General features: G+C 39.2%; 1 protein-coding gene across 1 annotated transcript in view; it reads right to left on the bottom strand.

Annotated features, from left to right (window-relative positions):
- RORB (RAR related orphan receptor B) overlaps positions 1-25,448 on the bottom strand; it is a 190,067-nt gene extending 164,619 nt beyond the window's left edge. The window contains exon 1 of the mRNA XM_021694399.1: positions 25,405-25,448. Coding sequence (XP_021550074.1) covers positions 25,405-25,411 — 7 coding nt within the window. The 5' untranslated portion in view covers positions 25,412-25,448. The remainder of the gene's footprint in view (positions 1-25,404) is intronic.
- Positions 25,449-25,687: the final 239 nt, after the last annotated feature.

The raw sequence follows: 25,687 nt of genomic DNA, 5'->3' as shown, positions 1-25,687 counted from the left end.
TCCATCCATCCATCCATCCATCCATCCATCCATCCATCCATCCATCCATCTCTGCTTGGTTGCAAAAAAGGTCTTAAGAGATTGCGCAATAAATTTTTATGAATGTATCAGTAGTGTGACAACAGAAAACAAAAGTCAGACAGGAACAGAACCAAGGCCTGTTGGCAATAGCAGCAGGAGACAGAGGAGGTAAGAGACAACAGCATATTTACGAAAGATTGAAATATTACAGCAATGTTGCTTTACCAGTCCTTGTAATATCATAGTAAACCACCCAAAGGTGGGTCACTGTACTTTCATGTCATTACAGATAGAAAATGAGGTGTGGTTCCATTTCCTGGGTGCATTCATTCAACATTTGTGTCAGCTACTATATTTTTCAGTAGGGGCAACAGGGTGAAAAATTAGTCTTGTGACAATCCAAGATTAGGGATAAACTGTACAAACCTGATTCTTTTGGCTTACCCATGTTACTAACTCAATAACTGGATGACATCACCATGAAGTTTCAGGAGATTCCTATGGAAAAGTTCTAAAATAGATTACTGAAACCTCTGCTAGTTAGTATAGAGACATTATCCATTGTCGAAACTTCTTTTTGCTGTGAAAATTCCTTTTAAAGTTTCTGAAAAGGCTCACTTTTGCATGTGTTTGGAATTTAGTTTGATCAGATTTTAAAATCTGAATTTAATTTTGCACAGCAGAGTAAATTATGGCCCCCTGATTTATCCAATGAAAGACCATGGGCTAATCCTTTTGGATTATGGTGAAAGAAAAGGAACACTTTAGTTAATTATAGAATGAGTTTGCATGATTTATCATCCCTAGATCTGTTATGGAAAACTTTCAAGGGATTCAATATACATGTGGTTATTTTTCTGGATGATACTGTTGTTGTTACAGCTGGACTTCACCATCTGAATCATCTCGGGCTTATGATTAGACCTCTAAGTGAAACATTATTTTGAATAAATCATCTTCCCAGAATAAAAACAAGAGTTTCGGCTCATGCTCAGTGATTAATGCAGTGGTACAATCAAGTTTTAGTTAACGGCAGGATTTAGAAGCTGGGGAGTTGTTATGCTGATGTATTTTTCTAGCTGGTAGAGAATGCCGGTTAGCATCCAGCTAACCACTAAAGTGAATATAAGTCAGTCACATGAAGATGGTTGCCCCAATACATCTTGATCTGATTAATTAATCTGCTAAGTCACAGAATTTGACCATTTGTTTTGTATTCATACCCATCAGGCCTAAATGGTGTGGGGCTGTAGAGTAAATAAAGGAAAGGATGTGAAAGACTCTAAGGTTAGTTAGACCTAATGCTTTAGCTGTTCCCAGACAAGATGCAAGATCAACATAACCACAGGCAGGTTCACAGTATGCAGAAAAGCAAGCCAGCTCTAGAAATATGAGCGGCATATTCAGTGCAGGGCAGCTACATAAGGCCAACTTTTTAAAGTGCAGACATTATATTTGATTACTATCTCTCAGATAATAATAATTTTGCTAGTTAAGTTCCCGCTACATCTGATATTTATTGCCTCATTTAATTCTTATACCTCTCCCATGAAGTAGGTCTCCGTCTCCTATTAGGTGAGGAAACAGGGGGTAGGGCTCAGACAGGAAGGAGGGCAGAATGACTCTTAATTTCAAAGCTCAACCTTTTCCTTTTTTTCCCCCCCTTTTCTAAATCAGTCTGCCTTCCACTACTACACTCCTATAGCCATCCACAGAAGTAATTTGGGCTCTTTGCACTAACAACTTTATATTTGTGTGGCAAAATTGCTTGTGAGTGACAATTTATTAGATTTTGTGGCCACAATAGATGAGAAGGAATAAGAATGTCTGGGTTCTGGTCTTATCCTCCCACTGATTGCCTGGTGAAGCAGCGGATTTTTTTTTTTTTTCCCTACAGCATTGGAAAAAATGTCTTTCTTCATCTTCTGTGAAATCCTTAAGGGAAGGCTATTTTTTTCCCCTCTCTCTCTTTCTAAGTCTTTATGTGTTACCTACCTGTGGCAGTTAGTAAAAGTGGGCCTTTCACTGTTGAAGAAGGATAATAAATAGTCCACTATTGTACCTGTCTCTCAGAGGTATTTTAATTGATATGTAGTTAACAAAGAATGTGGTGATGTTCCTGGAAATTGCTGTGAAATGTGAATAAAAAATGATCAACGGGACCAACAGGCACAGCTTGTCAGGCATGTTTTTAATTTGCATTTATGTAACTTTCCTATTTCTGGGCATCCGTGTGAGGACACATTTAAGAAATTAAAAGGGGAAATTTATTTTTCCAAACTGTTTGCTGACCTTCACAGCACAAAAACCAATGAACCCGAACTTCCGAGACGACAGACTGTCGGGAATTGTGAAGATGACTTGGGCAGTGCATTGTTCCAGCGGGAGGAGCTCAGGCCTTCCACTAACAAAAAAGTCTAAGTCAGCATTTACTTAGAAAATTTCTTTTAAAAGAGTTACAGAGGCAGTCCAGAAGTATCAATATTCCCTGTACAAACTCATATCTTTGTTCTGTTCTCTTGCTCTTGTGCGGTCTCTCTCTTTTTGAATTTCCTATAAAAGCTAAATTAGGTCTCAAGGGTTCTGCACCACTAAGCAAGGATCTCTTCTAGTCCATTGTGATGGAAGTAAATGTACTCAGGAGGGAGATGTACTTGAAGGAAAGGCTAAAGTATCTCCCTTCATTGAATTCCCCTATCTCCCACACAAGCTACCCACCCTGACTTCTCTAAATACTTGCCTCGAGTGCGCACGCGCACACGCACTCCAACTAGCCCTCATCAAAACTGTGGAGTAGGCAGGATATTTATCTTAAATCAGCACAACCTTTCTGTGCTTGCCCCATCTCAACTCTGGAGAGGGTGGAAGGAGCTTTCAAGTTTACAGGCCCTCGAGGTCTCTTTGTATATACCCTATGAAAACGCGTTCTTGGGAAAGGATTTGGTAAACTCATTTACCAGGATATAAGTGATATTGAGGCTAAATTTCTCAGTGGTATATACCTTATATTCGAATTCAGGAGCAATCAGACTCTTCTTGTGGTATCTGTGACCCTTACTATATAGTTCTAATGAATATAGTGTTACTGGTGTATTGTAAGACATGGGACTATGTAGAAATACACTATAATTCTAATAAAGCTGGAGACCAGGCACAGTGTCGGGGACAGGTCTATTCAATTTTAGAATCACCACGGACATTCCAGGTCAGGATTCTGGAAGTACATGGTCCTGAGGTAGAATCCCAATGTGTGCACCTTATACCTGGTTTTGGACAGGTTACCTAATCTAAAAAAACCTCTGATCCCTCCATAACCAAAACAACAGAAAAACAATACTGGTAACAAAGTATTTTATCCTTAAAGGCATGGATCTATGGACTTGAAAGCTGGAAGTACCTTGGAGACAATCTTATTTAGAGATGAGGAGGTCAGCCTAAGAGGAGACCTGCCTAGGATACACAGTCAATTAAGGGCAGCAAAAGGCCTCTTGATTTAAATTCCAGAATTCTTTCCACGAAATCCTCAGAAGACAGTCTGCATTTGGTAAGACAACAAATTATCATTGTGTTGGATACTGCTTGCACTTGGGTGTGAGCCACACATTCTCAAGTTAAGACAGGTTGCCTCAGAGCCAGGCTCAGTTGTATGGTCTTTGGTGGCGATTTTTTTAAATGAATGTCTATAGTAGAAAGACAGGCTTTCAAGTCATTTTGAACGATCATCTTCTCATCCCAGATGTTCAATGAGTGGCGGTGAGAAAGGAAATTTTAATATTGGTTGTGACACAAAGAGAAAGATGAACCAGAGCGTTTTTCCCCAGACCGCAAACCTAGCTTTGGCCTGACTAGTGTTAGGTAGGCGTCTGAAGGTCAGGCACCGAGTGAGGGCCTCTGAGACAGACAAGACAGACTAACAGTAGGATATCAGCTTGCAGCATCCTCTGGCCATAAGTGAGGAGAGGGGAGAGCACAGCTGTTAAAACCCTAGATTCGAATCGAGCTCCTCCACGTGCAATCTGGGCGACCTTGGACAAGTTACTTAACCTCTCTGTGCTTCATTTTCCTCAACTGTGTAACTAGGATTAAAAAAAAAAACTACTACTAATTTCAAGGACCTATTCTGATGATTAACTGAAGTAATTAATATAAAGTGCTCACAACAGTGCCTAGAACATAGTGAGTGATCAATAAGAATTAACCGTGATGATGAAGAAATACAGATTCATGTCAGGGGAACACGGACCTTATAACACATATATATTTATATAACATTAAAAATAAATTTCTTTACTTTTTTTGGAAATTGAACCCTAAATAGTAAAACAATGGTTTTTGAAAATGTCCACTGTTTATAAGAATACTGGGTTAGCTTTTTTTTTTAATTAGAAATGTCCAGTAAGAAAATATATATATATTTTTTTTCTGGATTCAAAGAAGTTCATCAAATGCCTTTCAAACATTACAGCTTTTATCTATATAAAACTTTGCATTCAGAAATAGGTTCTGCCTGAGAAAGCAGGTTTTGGACTGCTAACAAGGTGCTAATATCTGCACCACAACACTGTACTTTTCTGCCAACTGACTTAGTTTGTATTTAATTAGACCATAAGATGCTGGGCTGAGTATAGTGCAAGTTACATAAGTCTCGCAATTTAGATCTCCCGATGTCAGTACCTTCCGTTACAGCAGAAAACACCACTGAAATTATCACCCTCCTGATGGGGAATCTTAAAAATGAAATGATGAATATAAGCATTTATTTGTTTTAAGATGAAATGATGGAGAACTTGAATTTTTTTAAATTGCAGATGCATTTTGCATGGGTGTATTTGAAAGTAGACTACCATGAAATTTTTGAGGAGTTTTTCCTAATGGAAAGCATAGGTTTTAGCGGGAAGAAGAGGAAAAATTCTATTTTAGATCCTTTGTGGGATCTTTATAGGTTGTGTTTAAGGTATGATAAAATAAAATACTGAGTAGCTCCTGTTTTAAAAGTGGCAAGTTTCTTCAGTCCTCCAAAAGAAAAGATCAACCCTTCATAGCTATGGGGGAAAAAAAACCCATGATGGGTATAATAATATTTAGCGAGATGGTATATGGGGAGACATTGCAATTTGTATCTGGTAAATGTTGTGTCTATAAGCTTTTTGAACTGATTGTGCTAAACAAATGTACATAAATACAAGGAAAAAAAGCACCGAACTATCATAACAATTTTAAATGTCTTCTCTGTAATTGGATGCAATGTTATACTCAGTCAACGTTTTGACGTCAAGTTTACCGGGTACGTTAGGACCTGCTAGGTGACAGCAAGGATACTTACTAGGAGTTACAGGGGGGCAACTGACATGTCAGCTAAGCCTGGTGACACTGGCATAAGCCATGCCATGCCTCCAGACCTCCTCTTTTTTATCTAGTGACCCCTAAATTGTCAAGAGGCAAATTTTAAATGCTGAAGCAGTCAGGAGTCATATATTTCAGTTTTTTAGAAGTTCAAACACTAGGCCCCCAACCTCAGTTCATCTTGGGACAACAAACCTCTTAATTTGGAACTCCAGTGGCTCTCAGTTCTAACCTCGGTCTAACCAAATTTCTACTTCCCAGTGAGAACTCCCTGGGAAAATTATGCATATGTTACAGATGTTGCTCTGAGACTCTCTGAGCCTCAGCTTTCTCATCTGCAATACAGAGGTAACAGTACTTCACATTTTTTAGTGACAAAAATTTAAGGACACTCAAGGCGACTGAATAGGAAGGCACTATGCTGAGCACTTTATAATGTTAGCTCATGTAATTTAACCCTTGCAATGACCCTATGATGCAAGTACTTTTAATCTTCATTTTACAAAAGAAACTGAGGCCCAGAGAAGTTAAGTAATTTGCCCAAGGCCACAAAGTACATACAGAAGGCTGGACTGGAACCTGACTGTCTCCCTTTAATGCCTGAGATTGTAACCAGCTCCCTAAGAGGTCAAGGACCTACTGTAGTAGCTGACACACAGTCAGGGTTGAGTAAATGTTAGTTTCTTCTCTTACATTTTGATTCATGTGAAGTGGTGTACACATACAATTTCTTTCTTATAATTCTGCCCCCAAACTTTTGTCTATTCTGTCCTTCTGCTTGAGAAGTTTCTCTATGATTCCTTGCTAACAAAATTCTACATAATTTGAAGGTTTAGTTCAAGTGACTACCCATAAAATTCATCCTGATCAGTGTAACGCTGACTTTCTCACTAGCCTTTATCCGTTAAGGAACTCATCTAGCCTTTACCTGAACTCATTTGAACTCATCTAGCCTTACCTTTTGAGACCCCAGGGGTTCACTTCTCATGAAAGGTGACAGCACTTTGCATTGGTTAAGAACACAGACTCAGGCAGTAGCCAGCCTGGGCCTGAATCCCAGTTTTGTCATTTACTAGATGTGTGACTTTGGACGAGTTACTTCGCCTTTCTGTATCTCCATTCTTTTACCTACCAAATGGACCTAATAATAGACCCTATTTTATCATAATTTTGCTGTGAGGATTAACTGAGTTAACATTGTTAGGAATTAGAACTGAACATGATACGTTGTAAGTGCTATAAAATACTTATTTTTTAATAAATAAATTTTATTCTTTGGATATTTTCTGACAACTACATAATGCTTAGATCATACTAGATATGCCAAATATTTGTTCATCAGCTAATTGGTCAGTTTTTGAGTTACTTTTCCTCATCCATAATTAATTTGAAGTTTCAATTACCTATTATGCATGAAGAAGGGAAATAATTTGGAGTTGGAGATTCCAAGTTGTATGACCTCAAGTGGCTCAAAATATAGAGAGGATAAACATGTAAGAAGTTATACTTGAATATTAATTAATCACTCAATATGGGAATGTGTATAAATAATGTACTGCAGACTCATTCTATTAATTGTGGCAAAGCTGCCTGGCACCTCTTAGAAATAGGTCTCCTTGGCTGATACCTAACTCTTTGAGGTTTACAATTCTTTTCTTATGCTCTTCTCTTTTTTTAAAGATGTTATTTATTTATTTGACAGAGAGAGAGAGCATGAGCAGGGGGGAGGGAGAGGGCGAAGCAGGCTCTCCACTGAGCAGGCAGCCCGACGTGGGGCTCGATCCCAGGACTCCAAGATCATGACCTGAGCCGAAGGCAGACACTTAACCCACTCAGGTGCTCCTTCTTATTCTCTTCTATAATGCATTGTATTTCAGCATATTTTTAATATAGTATGATTCTCCCAATGTTTGAATACTTTCATTTATTCAACATTTATTGGATGGGTGATGGGAATACACAAATCAAGAAGACGTGGATCCTTTCCTCAGGGACTTGACAGTCCAGCGTTGGGGTCAGCAAACTATTGCCCACCCAAATTTAGCCTGACACCTGTTTTTGTAAATAAAGTTTTATTGGAACACAGCCATTATCATTCATTTACATATGGACTATGGCTGCTTTTGTGCTACAATGTTGAGTAGTTGCTGCAGAGAACACATGGGCCATAAAGCCTAAAATATTAACAAATGGGGGCTTTATAGAAAAAGTTTGCTGACCCCTGGTCTGGTGGAATGTACTGAAGTGCCTCTTTTTTGAGTAGGATATTGTTTCTACCTCAGGCATGTTGATTCTGAGGTTGGTGGTCATCTAGAACTTACTTTCTTTTCCTTCCTTCCTTCCTTCCTTCCTCCCTCCCTCCCGTCCTTCCTTCCTTCCTTCCTTCCTTTGTCAGAGAGGATGAGAGAGAGGGAGGGAGAGAGAGCACAAGCCTGGGAGAAGCAGGCAGAGGTAGATGCTTAACTGACTGAGCCACCCAGGCTCAGAACTTCTACACAGAACTGGTACTTTAGAAACCTGAGTGAAATGAACAGTTGGTTATTTTCCAAAGCCTCTCAGAAATAACTGTGCCTTGTTATCTATGAAAAGTTAATAGAGAACAGTGTATCATTCTTGGTTCTTCTTAGAATTTGAGACAGTTATTGCCTAAGTACTCAATCTAATGTAGTTCCTAAGCAATTAGGGTATCGGGTTAACATGGACCTGAAAAAACATGGTGGACCATCGTGGAAAAGGAATCATGGGTCCTGGTGCATTCCCTTCAACTAGAGCTTTTGTAAAAACACACTGTATGGTACACATTATCCAACTGTGAAGGATGCAATTTCTGGGGCATTTTAGATTTTATATTTTTAAATAAAAATTATGAACTTCTCCTTAAATATATTAATGAAATCTAAATCTCAAAATGTTTTGGTATCCATAGCACACATTTGAAAAGAAAATGCATAAATAAGCTCTTCTCTAACAGGAATTTTATAACATATATTTTTCTCCTTAAGTTCGTACTTCCATTTCACCTCCCCCCCTCCAGAATTTTATTCTGATGGCAACATTTTCATGTTTGAAGAGCTTTTTAAATCACAGGGTTATAGTTCTAAGAAAGAAAAATATGTTTATATATGTAAATTTAGCATCCCTCCCCGCACAAAATGCCCCTGTCTTGGACATGGGTTCTGAGTGGTAACATTTCCTCTGGATTGATTTATTGCTACTGTTATTACTATGAGACAATGGATACAAATTACAGAAAGATATAACAAGTTTTATATTTATTAAACATAAAAATAAATACTTAAAGAAAATTCATCTCTTAATAAGCCAAATGGGGCTTTTTTTTCTTCCACTTAATTCTGGTACCTGTGCTTGTCTATTACTTACTACCAGAATGTAATAGGGCTTAGCATCACTTCTCTCCCTATTTTTGTTTTTTAGAAATGTTAAGTGTTGAAAAATGTATTCACATAAATATGTAGATAGAAGTGAAACTAATTTTGCCATAGCAATTTAGCTCACTTCTTTAAATGCCATCTGAAACATATACCTTAAATCACACAGTATTCTATCATCAAAAACTATTTTTAATGATCTAAAATAACTGGTAATTTGGTTAGATCTTCCTCCAATTTTGTTGAAAGTAAAGAAGTGGAAGCTACCTGACTTGTCAAAGGATGTTTTGCCCCTTCATTAGAATCATTCACCTTCTCGGCATCCAAATCAGTACTTCAAGTTGTCTCTTTGTTTTAGGGCAGTGGCAATTTTTCCATCTTGGGAACCACAGATAATACAAAATACAATCAAATAAATGAGAGTTTTGGTCTCTTGTGGAGTGGAAGTGGGGTTATTGTGTAAGGGGAAGTGGGAAAGAAGGGCCAGCTTTCTCAGAGAATACATATGAAAACTGAGGACCTGGAAAGCCATGCTTTTTAGAAAGCCTTCATGTACTCCCACCCAGGGCAGGGTTTCTCAATCTCAGTGCTATGGACATTTGTGACAGAATAATTCTTTGTTTGGGGAGCTATCCTGTACATTATAGAATGTTTATTGACATCCCTGACCTTTATTGACTGAATGCCAGTAGCATCTCCCCAGTTGTGACAATCTCCAGACATTGCCTAATATCTCCCAGGAGGTAAAACCACTGTCTGTTTCGAACCATGGCCCTAGAAGTTTAAGTACCTGTGAAAGAAGACTACTTTAGCAGTGAACATCATACTGGAATCCTGCCCTACTGGGTACCAATGAGTTTCAAATAGGATCAAGGGCAAATTGGGATTCCTTATCTACCTCAGAGCATACAAATATTTACAAATTTCCCACAACCTCACCAACAGGAATCAATTAATCCTCTAGCTGCTTATATTTTGAGACTTGAGTGTGTCTGTGTTGGTGTTCTTTAACGTCTCCAAGAATTGTAAAACCCCACAGTATTATCAGGAAATACACATGGACTAGTTTAGTGGAGGTAAAATGAAGGCAAGTCGATTAATGTTTCTATATGAGTATCCTAATCTTTCCACCAATATTTGAAATAACATATATCTCAAATTAATATGAGCCTTCAGAGATAAAAAGGGCAATATTGACTCACTCTTTAGAGGGATTTAGAGGTGGGGCGAGGGGCAAGGGAGAGCGAGAGAGAGAATCTTAAGTATGCTCCACACCCCAGCGTGGAGCCTAATGTGGGGCTCAATTTCACAACTCTGGATTCATGACCTGAGCCGAAATCAAGATTTGGAGGCTTAACTGGCTGAGCCACCCAGGTGCCCCAACTCACTTTTTTTTTTTATTTTTAAAGAGATTTATTTATTTATTTATTTGACAGAGAGAGCGAGAGAGACAGAGAGAGAGAGAGAGCACAAGCAAGGGGAGCAGCAGGCAGAGGGAGAAGCAGGCTTCCCGCTGAGCAGGGAGCCTGACGTGGGGCTCGATCCCAGGACCTTGGGATCTTGACCTGAGCCGAAGGCAGACGCTTAACCGACTGAGCCACCCAGGTGCCCCCCAATCCACTCTTAGTAAGAACTTCGATAGAGCCCTTCATTTCTCAATGATGGAGAAAGCTTTTTTTAACTGCATATTATTATTATTTACATTATTGCTATTTCCAGTACTTTTCGTGAATTATAGCATATGGCTTTCAAGACTAGACTCTAAGCTCTTCAGAGCATGGGAGTGAATCCAATCACCCCTGTATCTTCAACACTTAGGATAGTGCCTGATGCAGAACAGGTCCTTGATAAATATTTGGTTACGGACGAGTGACTAGTTGTGCAAATATCAAATAAGTCTTAATGAGCCATTAAGTTTTCACCTTACCCCCATCATCATGCTAGCTGACCTCAGGCAAATGGTGGAACTAAAACACAATGAGTCATAGATAAAGTATAGCCTTACTTACAGTGCAAAAGAAACTGAGCATTCACTTTGACACTTAGGACTAATCTACAAAGAATATGTGGGAAATTTTGAATGTACAGAAAAGGCAATGACAAAATAATTATCTGATATCTTAATATCTAGAGGTGACTTTTAAGATTTTTGTATGTTTTTGACAGTTTCTTTTTAATGCATTTTATATAACTTAGATCACATCATATATACCATTTTTCATTTCAACTTTTTTTTTTTTTAATTATGAATCCCTAGGTTTAGTGAGGTTGGGAGTGATGTCGTTCTTGCTCACCATTTTATTCTTAGAACCTAAAACACATTGCCAGGTATGTATAAATACTTAACACTAGTTAAGTGTATTGAACATACGGTAAATACATACTAGTATAACAGTGAATATATACTATGAAGTGTGCTTTAAAAAGCATTACAATTTTTCCCTATATTACTGAAAATACCATGATGAGAGTACAATAAGTCTTTAGGCCTAAGTCTTTTGGTATATAGTCTTATTGATACTTGACTTCCTTTGGAAAGATTCCTAGAAGGTGAATTACCAGGCCAAAGAGTATGATCATTTTTAAGGTTTTAGGCTCAATGGCTGTACTAATTTAAATGCCTACGATAGAATATGAGGGTGTCCAGGTCATCACACCCTACTGTAATTGGACAGGTGAAGATGCCATTCATAATGTTTTAATTTTTTTAACAAGTGAGGCTGAGCTCTTTCTCACCAAATGTTTATTAGCCGTTCACATTTCCTCTTTTTTGGAAAACAGTTTATGTTTTTGATTGGGGACAATCAAATTTAAGGCATTGAAGTCATATTCTCAAAGTGTTAAAAAGGGCTCTGTTTATATTTGGAGGTTTCCTTTGGCCCAGCTACCCGAGGCATGTTCCCATTTGTACCTGTCCTGCATGTCGCGTGCGAATGCTGTGTAGGTCATCCAGGTGGTGTCTGCAGAAGCTCACTGAAAACTACAGAGCACTAAACATGGGCCAGAAATTATTATAAATTTTACCTGCTCTTACATTTGTAAAGAGATGACACTGCATCTGTCAGTTCCTCTCAGGTTTACGTAGTTCCTTTTTTAAAGGTTTTCAAAATTTTCCTTAGGAGCAGCTACAGTACAAAGACTGACAGAATTAATGAGCATGAGGAAATAGATCTCTCTTTCTAAAAGACAGAAGAAGCAAAGCAGATTATTTTACATGAGGTAAAACAGAGAATCACCTGAGATAAGCCTACCATTTTTCCCAATATGATATTATTAAACACACTAGGTACTAAATATAAGATGAAGACAACGCGATGAGGATTCTGGCGCAATCCATTTTCTTGCTAATGGTATCTGTAGTCAGATTTAGTCTAGTGTGGGAGTCAGGACCATTTTGTAATAAGATCAATTCGAGTCCTGGAGAATAAACAACAGGGTAGGGACGGCGTTTCAAGCTATGTGTTATGGCACAGCTTGCTGAAGAGGCCTGAAAAATCAATAATAGTGGACTAATAATTGTGCTTTTAAAGAAATATGAATGGAATTCACTTGAAAGCATAAAAATTAACCATACAGTAGCTTGATGTAAGGAATATTATGTTTCAGTCAAAATGCAAAACACATTATATTGCAGTATTGTTAAGGCAGAACAGAACTCTGTATTTATTTAGAATTAATGCCAAGTTTAATTTTTTTTCTTTATGTCTGGGCATAATTAGACACGGCTTCTTCTTAGGTTGTCAAGGTTCTTTCCTTAAGAAGATATTTTATGCTTGTACAAGACATATTATTGGACAGGATGATAATAGGCCTTTGATACAAATGATGTGTTGACTAGACTTTCAATCCTGGTTAACCACAAAATTAATTAAACTCAGGTGGGTAAACGGTGGTATGCTTGGCTATTCAACCCATTCCTTTGCTTGAAATGCTTATGGCCAAAGACAGATAACCCTCCTCTTGACAAATAAACACCGTAAGAGAAAACTGACAAGCTGAGGGACAAATGAGTAGATTAACATTATAAACTGTAACGTAAGTGCATGTTGGTTACTGAATGAAGGGGAATTTCATATTTAAAAATCAACAGTCTTGGGGCGCCTGGGTGGCTCAGTTGGTTAAGCGACTGCCTTCGGCTCAGGTCATGATCCTGGAGTCCTGGGATCGAGTCCCGCATCGGGCTCCCTGCTCGGCAGGGAGTCTGCTCTTCCCTCTGACCCTCCCCCCTCTCATGCTTTCTCTATCTCTCTCTCTCTCTCAAAATAAATAAATAAAATCTTTAAAAAAAAAAATCAACAGTCTTTATCACTACCTCCCGTAAAATTGTTTCCTTCTTTGAAGTAGATGCAGATAAGGTTAGGATCTTAGTGGAGGAAAAGTCTGTAAATACAAAATTTTACTCAAAATTTGAAATCTCCGTGAAAGAACTTATTTGGGTTTATGAAATTAAATTTTACGGGAAAAATTTACTCTATATATTTTGAATTTGTTATGATTTTTACTGGATAGTTTCTATTCAGAATCTGTAGATATGTCCATAATACTTACTTTAATTTTTCCTGAGATCGGTAAATGTCATTATCATTATTTTAGGAGTAAAAACAGTGAAGAAGTATTGTTTGCCCAAGGAGATCTTGGGATTGAGTAAAAAACAATTTTGCTTTACTATTAGCTATTCTTTAAATGGCCAAAACACTCATGAGAGCTTTGGTAAAAAGTTTTATCTTGAGGACCAAAGCTGGTCAAACAGGAGCAGAAGTGCGTCTGCACCTAGCAAGTATAATTCAGTAATTGATTAGTCTGTTCTGTAATTGATGTCTGCTATGGGTGTAGCCGGGGCAAAAAAAATAGTACAGCTTAAGAAAGAAAACACAGAGTAACGAAAATAGAACTGGACTCACAGTCAGAAGCCCTCAATTGAAATCAAGTTCTAGTTTCAACCTCTTTAACAAATAATTATGGACAAGTCATCTATTTTTCTCATTTAGGAAAAAAGGATGTAATCAACATTGGAGACCCGAGAAATTCAAATGAAACAAAAATTATCTAAGGAATTTTATTAGAAAAACCATTTTTCTTGAGACTGTCATCTTAGAGGACATTGCCTATTATATATTATAAGTACTCAGTAATCAAGATTTGTTGAATTAATCACATTTAAGCAAGATCCACTGTTAGGGGTCAGCTACAACTTTGTCATGTGTTTTCTTTTACTTTTTGGTCATTGTACTATGATGAAAGAAAGTCTGTTTGACCTGAATCAACACTCACAACAACCACGTTAGATAACCTTTCAAAAGTCATTAATGAAATTGCAGTGGAAAGAAATTCAGAATCAATTTATTTCATTACAAAAGAACACTTTCTACAATAAATAAAATAAATTCTAACTAACTGGCATGCGTGGCAGCCAGAACTGACCCTCAGTAATATTAGTAAACAAAAGGAAATAAAACAAAAGCACAACTGGAAAGGTGTTAATGCTTCCCTTTTAGCATGCTTATCATTGATATTTCTGAGCTGTCTTTGGAAAGACTCCTTTCCTTTGTTTCCTTTGGTACATAACTATTTTTTTTTTCCTAATCTCAAGAATGAAAATATATGTGCAAGGGTGGAAGTGCTTAGAATTAAGCCTTTTGAAAGGTAGTTAGCATTTAAAAGAAAAAAAAAGAATATTAGACTGTTCTAAACTTAATTTTAGAGCAAACTGACAAATAGGTTAGGATCCGAAAAATTTCAAAGTGAATTTATCTAAACTATTTTGTAAAAAACAGATTACTGCCAAGAAGCACTGCACCTTAATGATACGATGTGTTTTTCCTGAACAAATGTTCCTCTATTTAAGCAGACTGTGTGGCATTTGTTCATATTCAATAACTGTGGAAATTTGGAACAAGGTTTCTTCTTCTTCTTCTTTTTTTTTTTTAAGAAAAAGTGTTTAATTCCTTTGCTATGTGCCAGGCACAACTTATGTATGAGTTAATAGGAAATGTTCTGTGTAATAATTTTATTATTTGACCTGACAGTAATAATGAGAGCCAATTATTCATTAGCAACTCAACATGTCTAAGTTGTTTCAACTTGTGTGTTATTGTTTGATGCTGGGATCTGGAAGCCAACAGCTGCTGGATGGTAAAATATGACTTGCATGTTCACGGCAGCTCAAGTGATACACTGAAATTTTTACTTGGGAAATTTAGAATAGGGGTCTAATTCATTGCTAATGCAGTGTTATGAAACGCATATGACGTACTTTTATGACCCATGTCTTGGGCAGGTGAAATTAAACATATTTCAAACGTAGCTCAATAAATAACTAGTTACAATTATTTTCATTATACTATTTAGGCAAATAAAAATAGTACTACTGTCTGAATTTCCTAGTCTCAGAATTAATTACAGGCAACAACACATTCTGATCCTATTTAACAAGACGGTCTTTAAATAGTCTTTTTAATGGAAAGATTAAAATAGAGGTTTAATGTTTACTAAGTACTGGGCATTTTCATAACAGCCAGAGTGAAAAATCTAGACTCATATTACATATGTCACTTCAAGTAAAACCACTGTTCTCCACAAAGATTCAGTCTCCATTCACCACTCAGAAAGCACACTGGCCCACGCGTAACATGAAATGGATCTACGTGTCCATTGTCCTACAACATAGCAGTACCTTGATGGCTCAGTAAAGAGGTGAGGGAGGGGGTGTCCAGAAAAAGGTACCTTATTAATAACTCTTCAGTCAAAGCTTCTAAATGTTAGAGGGGTCTTTGTGTGCCTTCTCTTCCAATCTCTCACCTTTTTAGAAAAGCCCCAAGAAATGGGGTCATTAAGCCACTTCTTGAATTCTTCAAGGCCCAAGAAATAAACAGATCGAGTACAATAGCCATTATATCATCAGGAAGTGTGACAATGGAAGAGCACCATTCCTTAGTCTGATAAATTCCAATTAATAAGCAGCATTTTAAGAAACACATCTATTGTTCAAGGCTGAAAATGTATGACTCTGTCTTGCTAACCATGCAGACATTTAAAGGTGAGGTTCATGCGAATGTGGTGGGTTAGGACCAAGAGTGGCAATTTGGCTGCCTGGAAGTCTCAGCGGTGAAATTCACTTTGTGAATTCTCCCCAACCCAGGGTCTGGGTTTCAGCTTCGTAGGCTCAGAAACTTGATCTCACCAGTGTTTCAGAGTGGATTAGGTCTTTGTATGAGAATTCAGGTGAAGTAAGCTCACAGGAGCTAATGTATAAGACCAGAATGCCAAATAATCACTTCCAAATGAAGAGCCTGATGATGAATGGCTATGGATACTGTCTCAGTGTGATCAGTGATTTACCTATAGATAGCGCTGGGCAGGGTGCGGCTGATCCTTGCTTTATACTCTCACATTTTTCTTACTATCTAGGAGGCCAGGAATTTTCCTTCTTTAAATATGCTTAAGAGAAAGAAAAGCTCAAAAATCAGCAAGACAATGATGTGTTGATTTTATCATTTAATTTTCAGAGTTCAATCTTATATCCAAGTCCTTGGAATGGAAGAATTTGAGGAACATCACTATGGCCCTTGGATATTGCTGACATACCCTATTACTTCAGTAGATTTTATTCTCTCTGATATCCAGCAATCTAAGGAATTTTCTAGAGCAGATATCGCTACTTTCCAGTATAACCTTGAATGTTAAAAAAAAAAATGACAGTATGTATCAGCCATTTTCTTATTTTACAAAAATAAGAATTTCTCTTATAAAAACAAATGTATCAGGACACTCTAAGGTGTTTTACTCTGTCCCCCCCCCCCACGTGCTTATTTATTTATTTATTTATTTATTTATTTATTTTTTTACAAGCTATACTCAAAAAATATTTGTTTCCTTTAGTGTAAGGAGACTTTTTTTCCCTGTAATTTAAAATTACCTTAGAGCTTTCTTTCTTTCTTTCTTTCTTTCTTTCTTTCTTTCTTTCTTTCTTTCTTTCTTTCTAACATTTTATTTATTTGAGAGAAAGAGCATGAGAAAGGGCAGAGAGCACAAGCGGGGGTGCAGACTCCCCTCTGAGCAGGGAGCCCGATGCAGGGCTAGATCCCAGGACCCAAGATCATGATGTGAGCCTAAGGCAGATGCTTAACCAACTGAGCCACCTAGGTGCCCCTCGAGGTTTCTTTTTGTCATTTAAAATTTTCTTTCTGTAATTTCTTTTCTTTTTGTTATTTAAAATTTTCCTTTTGTAATTTAGAATTACCTTAGAGGTTTCTTCAAATTGTCACTTGAAAATCATTTTACTAGTAAAAGTTTTATATGAAAACAATACTACTACTTGTTCTACATCAGGTTATGCTCTTTTCAGGAGTTCTACTTTGACGAACTAAATTTCACAGAGTACCAACTGAAAAGACAACTGAGTAATACAACAAACAATGATTTAATAAACTTCATTTATGATGAGCAAATTAACCAAAGTTGGACTTCTGCTCATCTTTAGGGCCCATTGAAAATATCCCTTCTCCTGGGAGAGCTGTTCTGATTATGTTCCCACTGCATTCTGTTCTGCTCTTGCTTTGACCATAGCTTTGACTCATCACTTGTTTACCAACTTGGGCATTTTTTTTTTAAAGATTTTATTTATTTATTTGAGAGAGAGAGAGAGCACGAGAGGGGGAGGGTCAGAGGGAGAAGCAGACTCCCTGCCGAGCAGGGAGCCTGACACGGGACTCGATCCAGGGACTCCAGGATCCTGACCTGAGCTGAAGGCAGTCGCGTAACCAACTGAGCCACCCAGGCGCCCCCAACTTGGGCATTCTTAAGGCTCAGTTCTGTGCACTGCTTTGAGTAGATGCTCAATAAATCCTGAATAAATAAATGTCAATCACTTACATTTCTATTTGTGTGTATGTGTGTGTATATATATATATATATATATATATATATATATATACACATATACATATATAAATGTCTGTAAAAGATGAAATCTTAGAGCCTATCCTTTTTAAAATTAAAATTGAAAATTGAAACTGAAAATCTTATTCTCATACTTGAAAGTACATCTTACTTTGTTCTCCGAGATATGAGTTGATCCATGAGTCTGACAAAGTTTTTAGAATGGGGGAGAATCAAGCTTAGTTGGTTCCAAATAAGGAAAGAAATTTGTATTTGAAAGTGGTATTTAAAAAATAGAAGATTAAAATAAAATATTTTATAATTTTGTTTGTGGCCAGTAATACTTATTATTCCATGCCAAATAAGGACTATAAATGTCAAGGCCTTTTAAAAAAGCTTTTGCTGTTTCCTTTTTAAGGAAGATTTTGTGTTCAAATTCAGAGAATACCTTTTGCAGTTCTGATTAAATATGAAAATATTGTATATCTGCTGTTGTCACATGATCACAGCTTAATTCTAATGAAATTCAGGTAATGAATTTAATAGTCTTTAAAGAAGGGTGCTTTACTGAACAGTCATAAAAACATTTTTAAAAATATAATTTAAATTGACTTGTAATATTCATTGGAAAAAAAGCTTTACTATGAGATAAAATCTATGTAACGGTTTTCTTTAAGCAACCCGAATCCTTCATATACCCTACGGTACCAGGATATCGGGCTCACATGAGTACAAAGTGATAACTAGTAACAAAAAACATAATTCAGTAAACAATCAGATTAATTTTCCCTTTCTTTGCTGATGTCTATAATTCCTCTGAATTAGAGAAATATAACCCAGGTACCACATGATATGATAACTAATCACACACAAAAATGACATCAACAAATACTCTTTTTAGCAAAGTAATTTACAAAGTCATCATACCCAGCCAGTTAATAAAATATTCGTGATGCAGAGGTGAGCATGCTTAAGTCAAAACAAATTACCTTTGCTCTTTCATAAGGGCATGTTTCTGGACAAGTTTTTAGCCTCATGTTTTGGAAAAGGGTGACATGTTCATTTTGGCCTTTGTAAGAACCTGCCTAAGCCAAGAACATCCCAATTTAATTTTTAAAACAAAACTTTTCATATAATTATAATAATTATTACAAAGTTATAGTCTGTTTTGATTATTTAAGAAATAAGCACTAACCAAGAAAAAAGCATGTCATATTAAGTATAAAATAGTATACCTTCTAAGTGTTATTTTTAAATGTTTTCAATGTTTACTATGTGAAGTATTAAGCAATGTAGGTAAAATGTATATATTGAGTAACATTTTTGACTCCTCAGATAAGCATGACTAGAATTGCACTTATTAAGGGGAAAATAAATCTAGGACTTGAAATATTGATGGCCACAGAGATATATTTTAAAGGTGAACAGAGCAAGCCAAAATTCTAAGTGGCTTGCAATGCATAATAATTTTGTGACACTATGATCATACTATTTCTTTTCATAAGAATCCACCCCCTCAATGCCATTAGTTAGCCACATGGTTATTATATTTAGCTTGATTCACTATAAATGCCGTTATAACACCTGTGGTTTCCCTCATTAAGAATTGAATGGATGGGGTCAGGGGTTGAAAGGGCAGCATATGCGCTATGAAAGAACTAGTTAACATAGCCTATTATATTGGTGCACTGGTAAATCTCATTTCTATTCATCAGATGATTAGTTCAATCAATATTTATTCCTCTATGCTCCCTTTGTCTTGTGCTACAAAGGAGGCATCCTTCAATTCATGGCATAAGCCTTGTTATCTATGAATTTGTAGCTTAATTTGAGAGGGAATATTTTATTTATTTGGCAGTCCTGAATTCTTTGATTCCTTTTCTCTCTAATTATCATTAGGTAGTATAATGGAGTTTTGTGTAGATTATTTATAAATACATGCTATTAACAGTTTCTTTTTATGCGACTCAAGTGCCACATGTATTCATTTCTTCCTTTTGAATGCTCTGGAAAGTTACGTCTGTTTCTCTAAATATGTTTGAATTTGGAAGTCTGGATTGTGAAAGCAAAGATAAGAATGATTTTCTCTCTCAAATATTCATTCTTCTTGTCTGAGTGGGTGGTTATAGGCACATACATATACATATTGTGTATCAGTGTGTATCAACAGACGCCTCCAAAGACTGCTATTATCTGCTAGGGATTCTGTTAAGTCAGAGATTCTATTCAAAGTAAGATAAATATTTGCAAGAAGCTGTAATTGGAAGATGATTACAAAATTACAGGAATAATACTTTATGTGTAGAGCGCTCATTTTATCAAAGGTCGTTACTCATTACATTACAAAAGACTTATTTCATTTGTCTACTTAATTTCTATCCCTTAGATGAGAATGGATGGAATAGTAAAACCACATTGAGAATAAATATCAATTATTAAGTACAGTGTCCACTCCTTGTATTTACTTTTCTGTATATTTTAACATCACAATAAAATGTTTCATTAATGTCAATTACATTAAATTAATGGCAATATAATTTAAAACTTTCAATGCCTTTATAGAATAAATACAAAAATGATTTAGTCTTAAGAAATTCTTATATACTATGTATATGTATATACTAAGTCACCTCAATCACTAATGACTTTTGCATTAATAACATACATGCTCATCACCTTTGATTTGTTACAATCTGTTCAGAATTTGATGGTTTTAACTTTGGAATTAATTCTCCTATTTCCTCATATAATTATCTGTAAGGCTTAGATTTCACCAATGTACAGTAACAATGATGTTATTGTTCACAATTTAGAACTTCACTTTATTTACAAATTTGCAGAACACCAGCAGACCTATGTAGAATTTTTTTAACTTGATAATTTACTAGAATAATTTAAAACTCTGTATTAATTGAATGTTATACTATGTCCTTCAAATTAGAGTTATATTATTCATTGCAATGAAAAAAATCTAGTTAATGTGTTGTGATTCACACTTCTATTTTTAAGGACTATTGTACTAAAGGGTATAAAAACTAAAATGGCCACATTACATTTCTAAAAGGTGGATACAAGTTTGTAAAATTTGTTATAATAGCTGAAAAAAAAGTTTTGTTTTTTTTACCTAGAAAAACTTGAAGCACATTAAAATCCTGGTGCCAATTCTATATATGCTATTTTTAGGGAAAACGTAGGTATTATGACACAGTTCCAATGTCACTTTCATGAAGACCAACCGTAACAGTTAATATTTTCTTGGTGCTGTTAAGTCCTTGTTGTGGTAAAATTAGGTTTCATGATTCTGTAACATTTAAATTTGAAATAAAGTGTATTCTCATTAATTTACACCAGAACAATCACTTTTAAGGCTGCTAATAGTTTAGTATTTAACAAATGGTTACCAAAATAAGTAAATGTTAGCATTCATATTTGATGAAGAGTGTAAAATAAACATGTTATTTACATTAAAGCAAAGCTTCACATACACCACTTTAATAATGATACAAGAAAAGATCTTTCAAGGGTTTTCTAAACAGTATAGCAAAAGCAAAATCCAGGACTTCTAAGTTTTACATGAATTCTACCAAAGGAGTTTTAATCTTGTATCCTTCATGTTTGTGAGTCTTGCTGTTCAGAATTTCTCCCTTTATATTTCCATCCTGGTTTCCCAGTTCCTGATTATCTGAACATCTAGAAAAGTAAAAAGCCTTGGTGCTGGGCGCCTGGGTGGCTCAGTTGGTTAAGCGACTGCCTTCGGCTCAGGTCATGATCCTGGAGTCCCGGGATCGAGTCCCGCATCGGGCTCCCTGCTCGGCAGGGAGTCTGCTTCTCCCTCTGACCCTCCCCCCTCTCATGTGCTCTCTCTCATTCTCTCTCAAATAAAAAAAAAAAATCTTTAAAAAAAAAAAAAAAAAAAAAAAGCCTTGGTGCTACTCATACATACCCCAAAAACTGAGGATATCAAACACTTCTGTGTCATAATACTTGTAAATTCACTCAGGATGATGGGGATGGGGGGGGAGGAGAGAGTCCCAGGATGTAACCATCTAAGAAAATATTTTATTTTTTCCCAACAATACTTGAAACAGACCTTTAGAATTTTTCTTCAAACTGTTTAAACATTCACTTTTCTTGGAATCCATTAAGACAGCTTACTGGATTACTTAATGAACAATTATTAATGGACTATTGACAAAGATGTCCTTCCAGCAATGTTTTTTTTTTTTCTTTTTTTAATTTTGGAATGTGGAATCTTGGTTAGAAATATTTAATTGGGATTTGTGGAAGAAATTAAGATAGGAATTCTGGTTAGAAATATTTAATTAGGATTTGTGGAAGAAATTAAGATAGAGAATTTGTTTAGGAAATCTAAAGACCTGGCCAGCAGTACATTCAGAGCTCCAGACTTCCAAAGGGCTACCATACCCCTGAGAGCAAGCTGCTGCTTTTCTAAAGTTAGCAGTTAATAAAAATTAACTACCTGAAAATAATAGATGAAAACTGGGCTTTAGAAAAGCCAAGCCCCATCCTTGTTTACAGCAAGCATAAAACCAGATTTCTAATCCGTAGGAGCCACAATCACCTATTGATTGCGACGACATCTGTGCCCCTGTTTTGGGAAGCAGGGTTTTCTGCGGAGGCAGGACTGAAAAATCCGACCATTTCCGTGAGCCTGTGTAATCAACTGCTGACAGACCTCTGAGGAAGGAGTCTTGAAACCCGCACCTGGGCTCACTCATTTCTCACCTATGGACGGACCCAATTAAAAGTCCTCCCTTCTGTCTTCAGAAGTTATTCGTTTCAAAGATGCAATCTGTGAAGTAGCATCACTAGAACTCAGTGGTACTCTCTAGCAGACAAAGGGTGAAATGCTTTGTGCGCCACCAAAGACAACCTCCTTCGCCCCAGGCCAGCCCAGAGTAAGCCACTGAGCTCTGAACGAATCAGTTAAGCAGTGGGCACATAATGACCTCAAAGACCAGAGCCTCTTAACCCCTTTCTTACCCCAGAGCTTCCCTCAGGATAAAGTCTCTTAACTATCCTAGACCTGTCTGCTGGGGGCTGGAGGAGGTGGAGGGTGGGTTAGCCGGATTGGTCCGGAGGGCGACCCCTTAATCCTGGACCAAGTTTACATCGCACAAAGCTCCTGACTAAGGATAGTTGCCAAACAGTGAAGCCAAGGCCAAGGCATTGACAGGGACCACCTGGGGATGGGGAGTGTGTGTGTGTGTGTGTGTGTGTGTTTGGTGGGGGGTGTATGGGAGAAATAGAGTGGATACTAAAGCCGAGTTCAGAAACCATCCCCTCCCCCTGATGCAGGCTGATTAGTAGCCGAGGCACAAGAGAAAGCTGATTCGTTTCCGCTCTCACTTCTCAAGTTCACACTCAAGTTCAACCCCTGACTCCCACAAGAGGTCTGAGCAACCAGGACCTTTTCTCAACCTATCCTTAAGGAACAACACCTGATGTTGCGGGAGGGTACAGCCTGTAGGAAATGCGTAGGGAGGGCAGAGGAGACACAGTAAGGGGTCAGGAAAAGAGAGCCTGGGAGGTAGAGGAAAGGTCTCTGCTACCTGGTAAGCTTGTTTTTTCTCCAGCGGGAGGCCCCGGGCCCCCGGAGAGCCGTTTTAAGTTAGGACTTGTAAACTCTTCTGGGCAGCCTGGCTAGGGTGACGCATTCTGGAAACCGGGTGTGGGTTTTCGACTGGTTTCTAAAGGTGAGCACTACGCGAGCGCCTGGCTTTCAACCCTTCAGGCTGCTAGAGTCCCCGAACGAAGCAAGCGCAGTGGCGAGCCCGGACTGTCTCGGCATATTGCTCCTTCAGGAGCAGCGCGATCAAGCTACAACCCACTCCTGCCCCACACTGCTCCGTTTTCTTCAATTTAAGGGGAGAGTGAGCGGCTTTTACGCCGCACATCCTAGTGCCGGGTCCGAGCGAAGGTGACGCGTGCTTTCGGACCTTCAGAACATAACCTAGCCAACCGAGGAATGTTGGAAGGGGAGAAGTAAGGGAAGGGAGAACTGGCAGCCCCCGACCAGAGTAGGCGAAACTGAAAGAGCGGATGGTGGTGAGATGGGGCAGAAAAAGAAAAACAAAGACGGGGGCATCTTTCACTTAAGGTTCTATACTCGCCAATTGCCCAAGTACAGTTTTCTGAAAGAATTTGGACAGTGGAGCCTGTGACCAAACCCCCAACTGGGACACTCAACTGGAACCAGTTCGCATGCATGGGAGCTCCCACTTCCAGGGCACGGGTCAATCATCCCACGAAGATGTCCTTGTCCCTGATCTTCAGCTATCTCCCTCCCACTCACTTCCCTGGACAACCTCTCTGTTCTTCCTCCTTCCCTTTCCTGCCACGTCCCAGAACCCAGCCGGCTAACCCAATCCCTGCCCTAGAGTCCAAGTTCCAGGGTTCACTGTGTGCGGAGCAGGGAGAGCATGCCCGCTGCCCCCTGGGGGCCCCTCTAGAGAGGTAAGTGTTGGGGGAGAGAGTGGGAGGTGTACACTGCCCGGTGGAAGGCGCGGAGTGTTTGCAGCCCCACCTTCCCAAGTTCTACCTGCCTAGTCCACCTGTCGCCGGGTCAGGGATGTAGGGAGGTCCGGGGTTAGCCACCTTCAACTTTATTTTGTCAGGACCTGGAGGGCATGCGAAGGGTAGAGGAGAGTCCCACAAAGAACTGCGGAGTAGCCAGGAAGAAAAACGGGGTGAGGCAGGTGCCCAGTGACCTGCACATATCCCCATGGCACGCTGGCACCCGGCCCGCTCTCCAAGAAAAGAGTGAAGTTGTGGCCAAGCAGAAAGTGGGGGAGAGAGGGTCCGAGCACAGCGCGCAGGAAATCTGAAGGTCCCAGTACTGCAGGGGAAGAGACAGACAAAGTGACTCCCTAAACCCGGCCAGGCCATCCACTGGGGCAGCCCAGAGGGTACCCAGGGGAAGTATCTCTCCCCTGTCCCTGGTGCGCCGCCCCACAGCTGCCAGCTTGCTCCAGGGACCTGCCACCGCTGTCGCCGCTGGGGGTCTTGGCTCAAGGGCTCACCCAGCACGCCTCCCGCAGCAGCCCTTTGACAAAAGAGCTTTCTCTGCCGCGGGTAGCGCGGGCTCTCCTATCCTCTGGAACTTTCTCCGCGCAACTTTTTTTGGGGCGGCGCTCGTCCCTGGACCGTGCGGGCTCCAGCACGCGGACCTGGCCAGGGCGTAGCGCCGGCGCAAGGGACCCACGCAGGGGACGATCCCAGTCCAGTCCCGCGACACCGCCCCTCTGCCTACCACTCCCACGAAGGGACGTATTAGCGGGCCGGGACGCTGGTGGGCCTAGTAACCTGGAGTATGTGTGCCCGCTCGCTCGCGCCCCGCCGCCTGCCCGTGCGCCGAGCGCACCCAACCCGGGCAGGCCACCACTGCGCGCCGGGTGCTTCCAGCCGCTTCTGTCGGGAGGCAGCCCTCTCCATCCGGCGTCCGCTTCCGCACCCGAGAGTGACAAGCAAAAATGGTTCAGTGCAACTCATGCACCGGGAGGAAGCAACTGGCGCCGCTCCTCTCTCCAAAAAGGCGCCCTCCTGCGTCCCTCCAGAACTCCCGAGAGGCATCAACACCTTCCCACAACTTTCTACGCCCAGGCCATTTGTAGCCCACCTGCGAACGCGAACTCCAGACCTGCGCCCCGAGAACCTTCTTCCCCTTCTGCGGGGTGCGCTCCCCTCCCCCATCTCCCCATCTGGCTGGAGTTAGCCGGACCCGGGGAGCCTCGGTGTCCGCGGGCTCGCTTACCTCGCATGGTGTGGCCGCTCTCCCGCTCCGCGTAGTCATGAAGCTGCTCCCAGCCCGAACCGCGGAGCCCAAAAATCCTGCTCAGCACGAGTGAAGAAGGTGGTCGGCAAAGAGCTGCTCCGCCGAGAAAACCATCCCTTTAGGCGGACGCCGTGGCCGGAGGGTGACGTTTGCCGCCGCCGCCGCTGCTATGCTAACAGTTTTGATGGTGGTGGTGATGACTGTTTTGATGGTTGTTTGATTGTTTGTTTTCAGGAAGGGTGAAAAAAATGTGCTGTCTGGC

The sequence above is a fragment of the Neomonachus schauinslandi genome, chromosome 13 (assembly GCF_002201575.2).
Source record: "Neomonachus schauinslandi chromosome 13, ASM220157v2, whole genome shotgun sequence".
Taxonomy (NCBI): domain Eukaryota; kingdom Metazoa; phylum Chordata; class Mammalia; order Carnivora; family Phocidae; genus Neomonachus; species Neomonachus schauinslandi.
The sequence above is the reverse complement of the archived record's forward strand: the minus strand, read 5'-3'. Positions and strand labels throughout refer to the sequence as shown.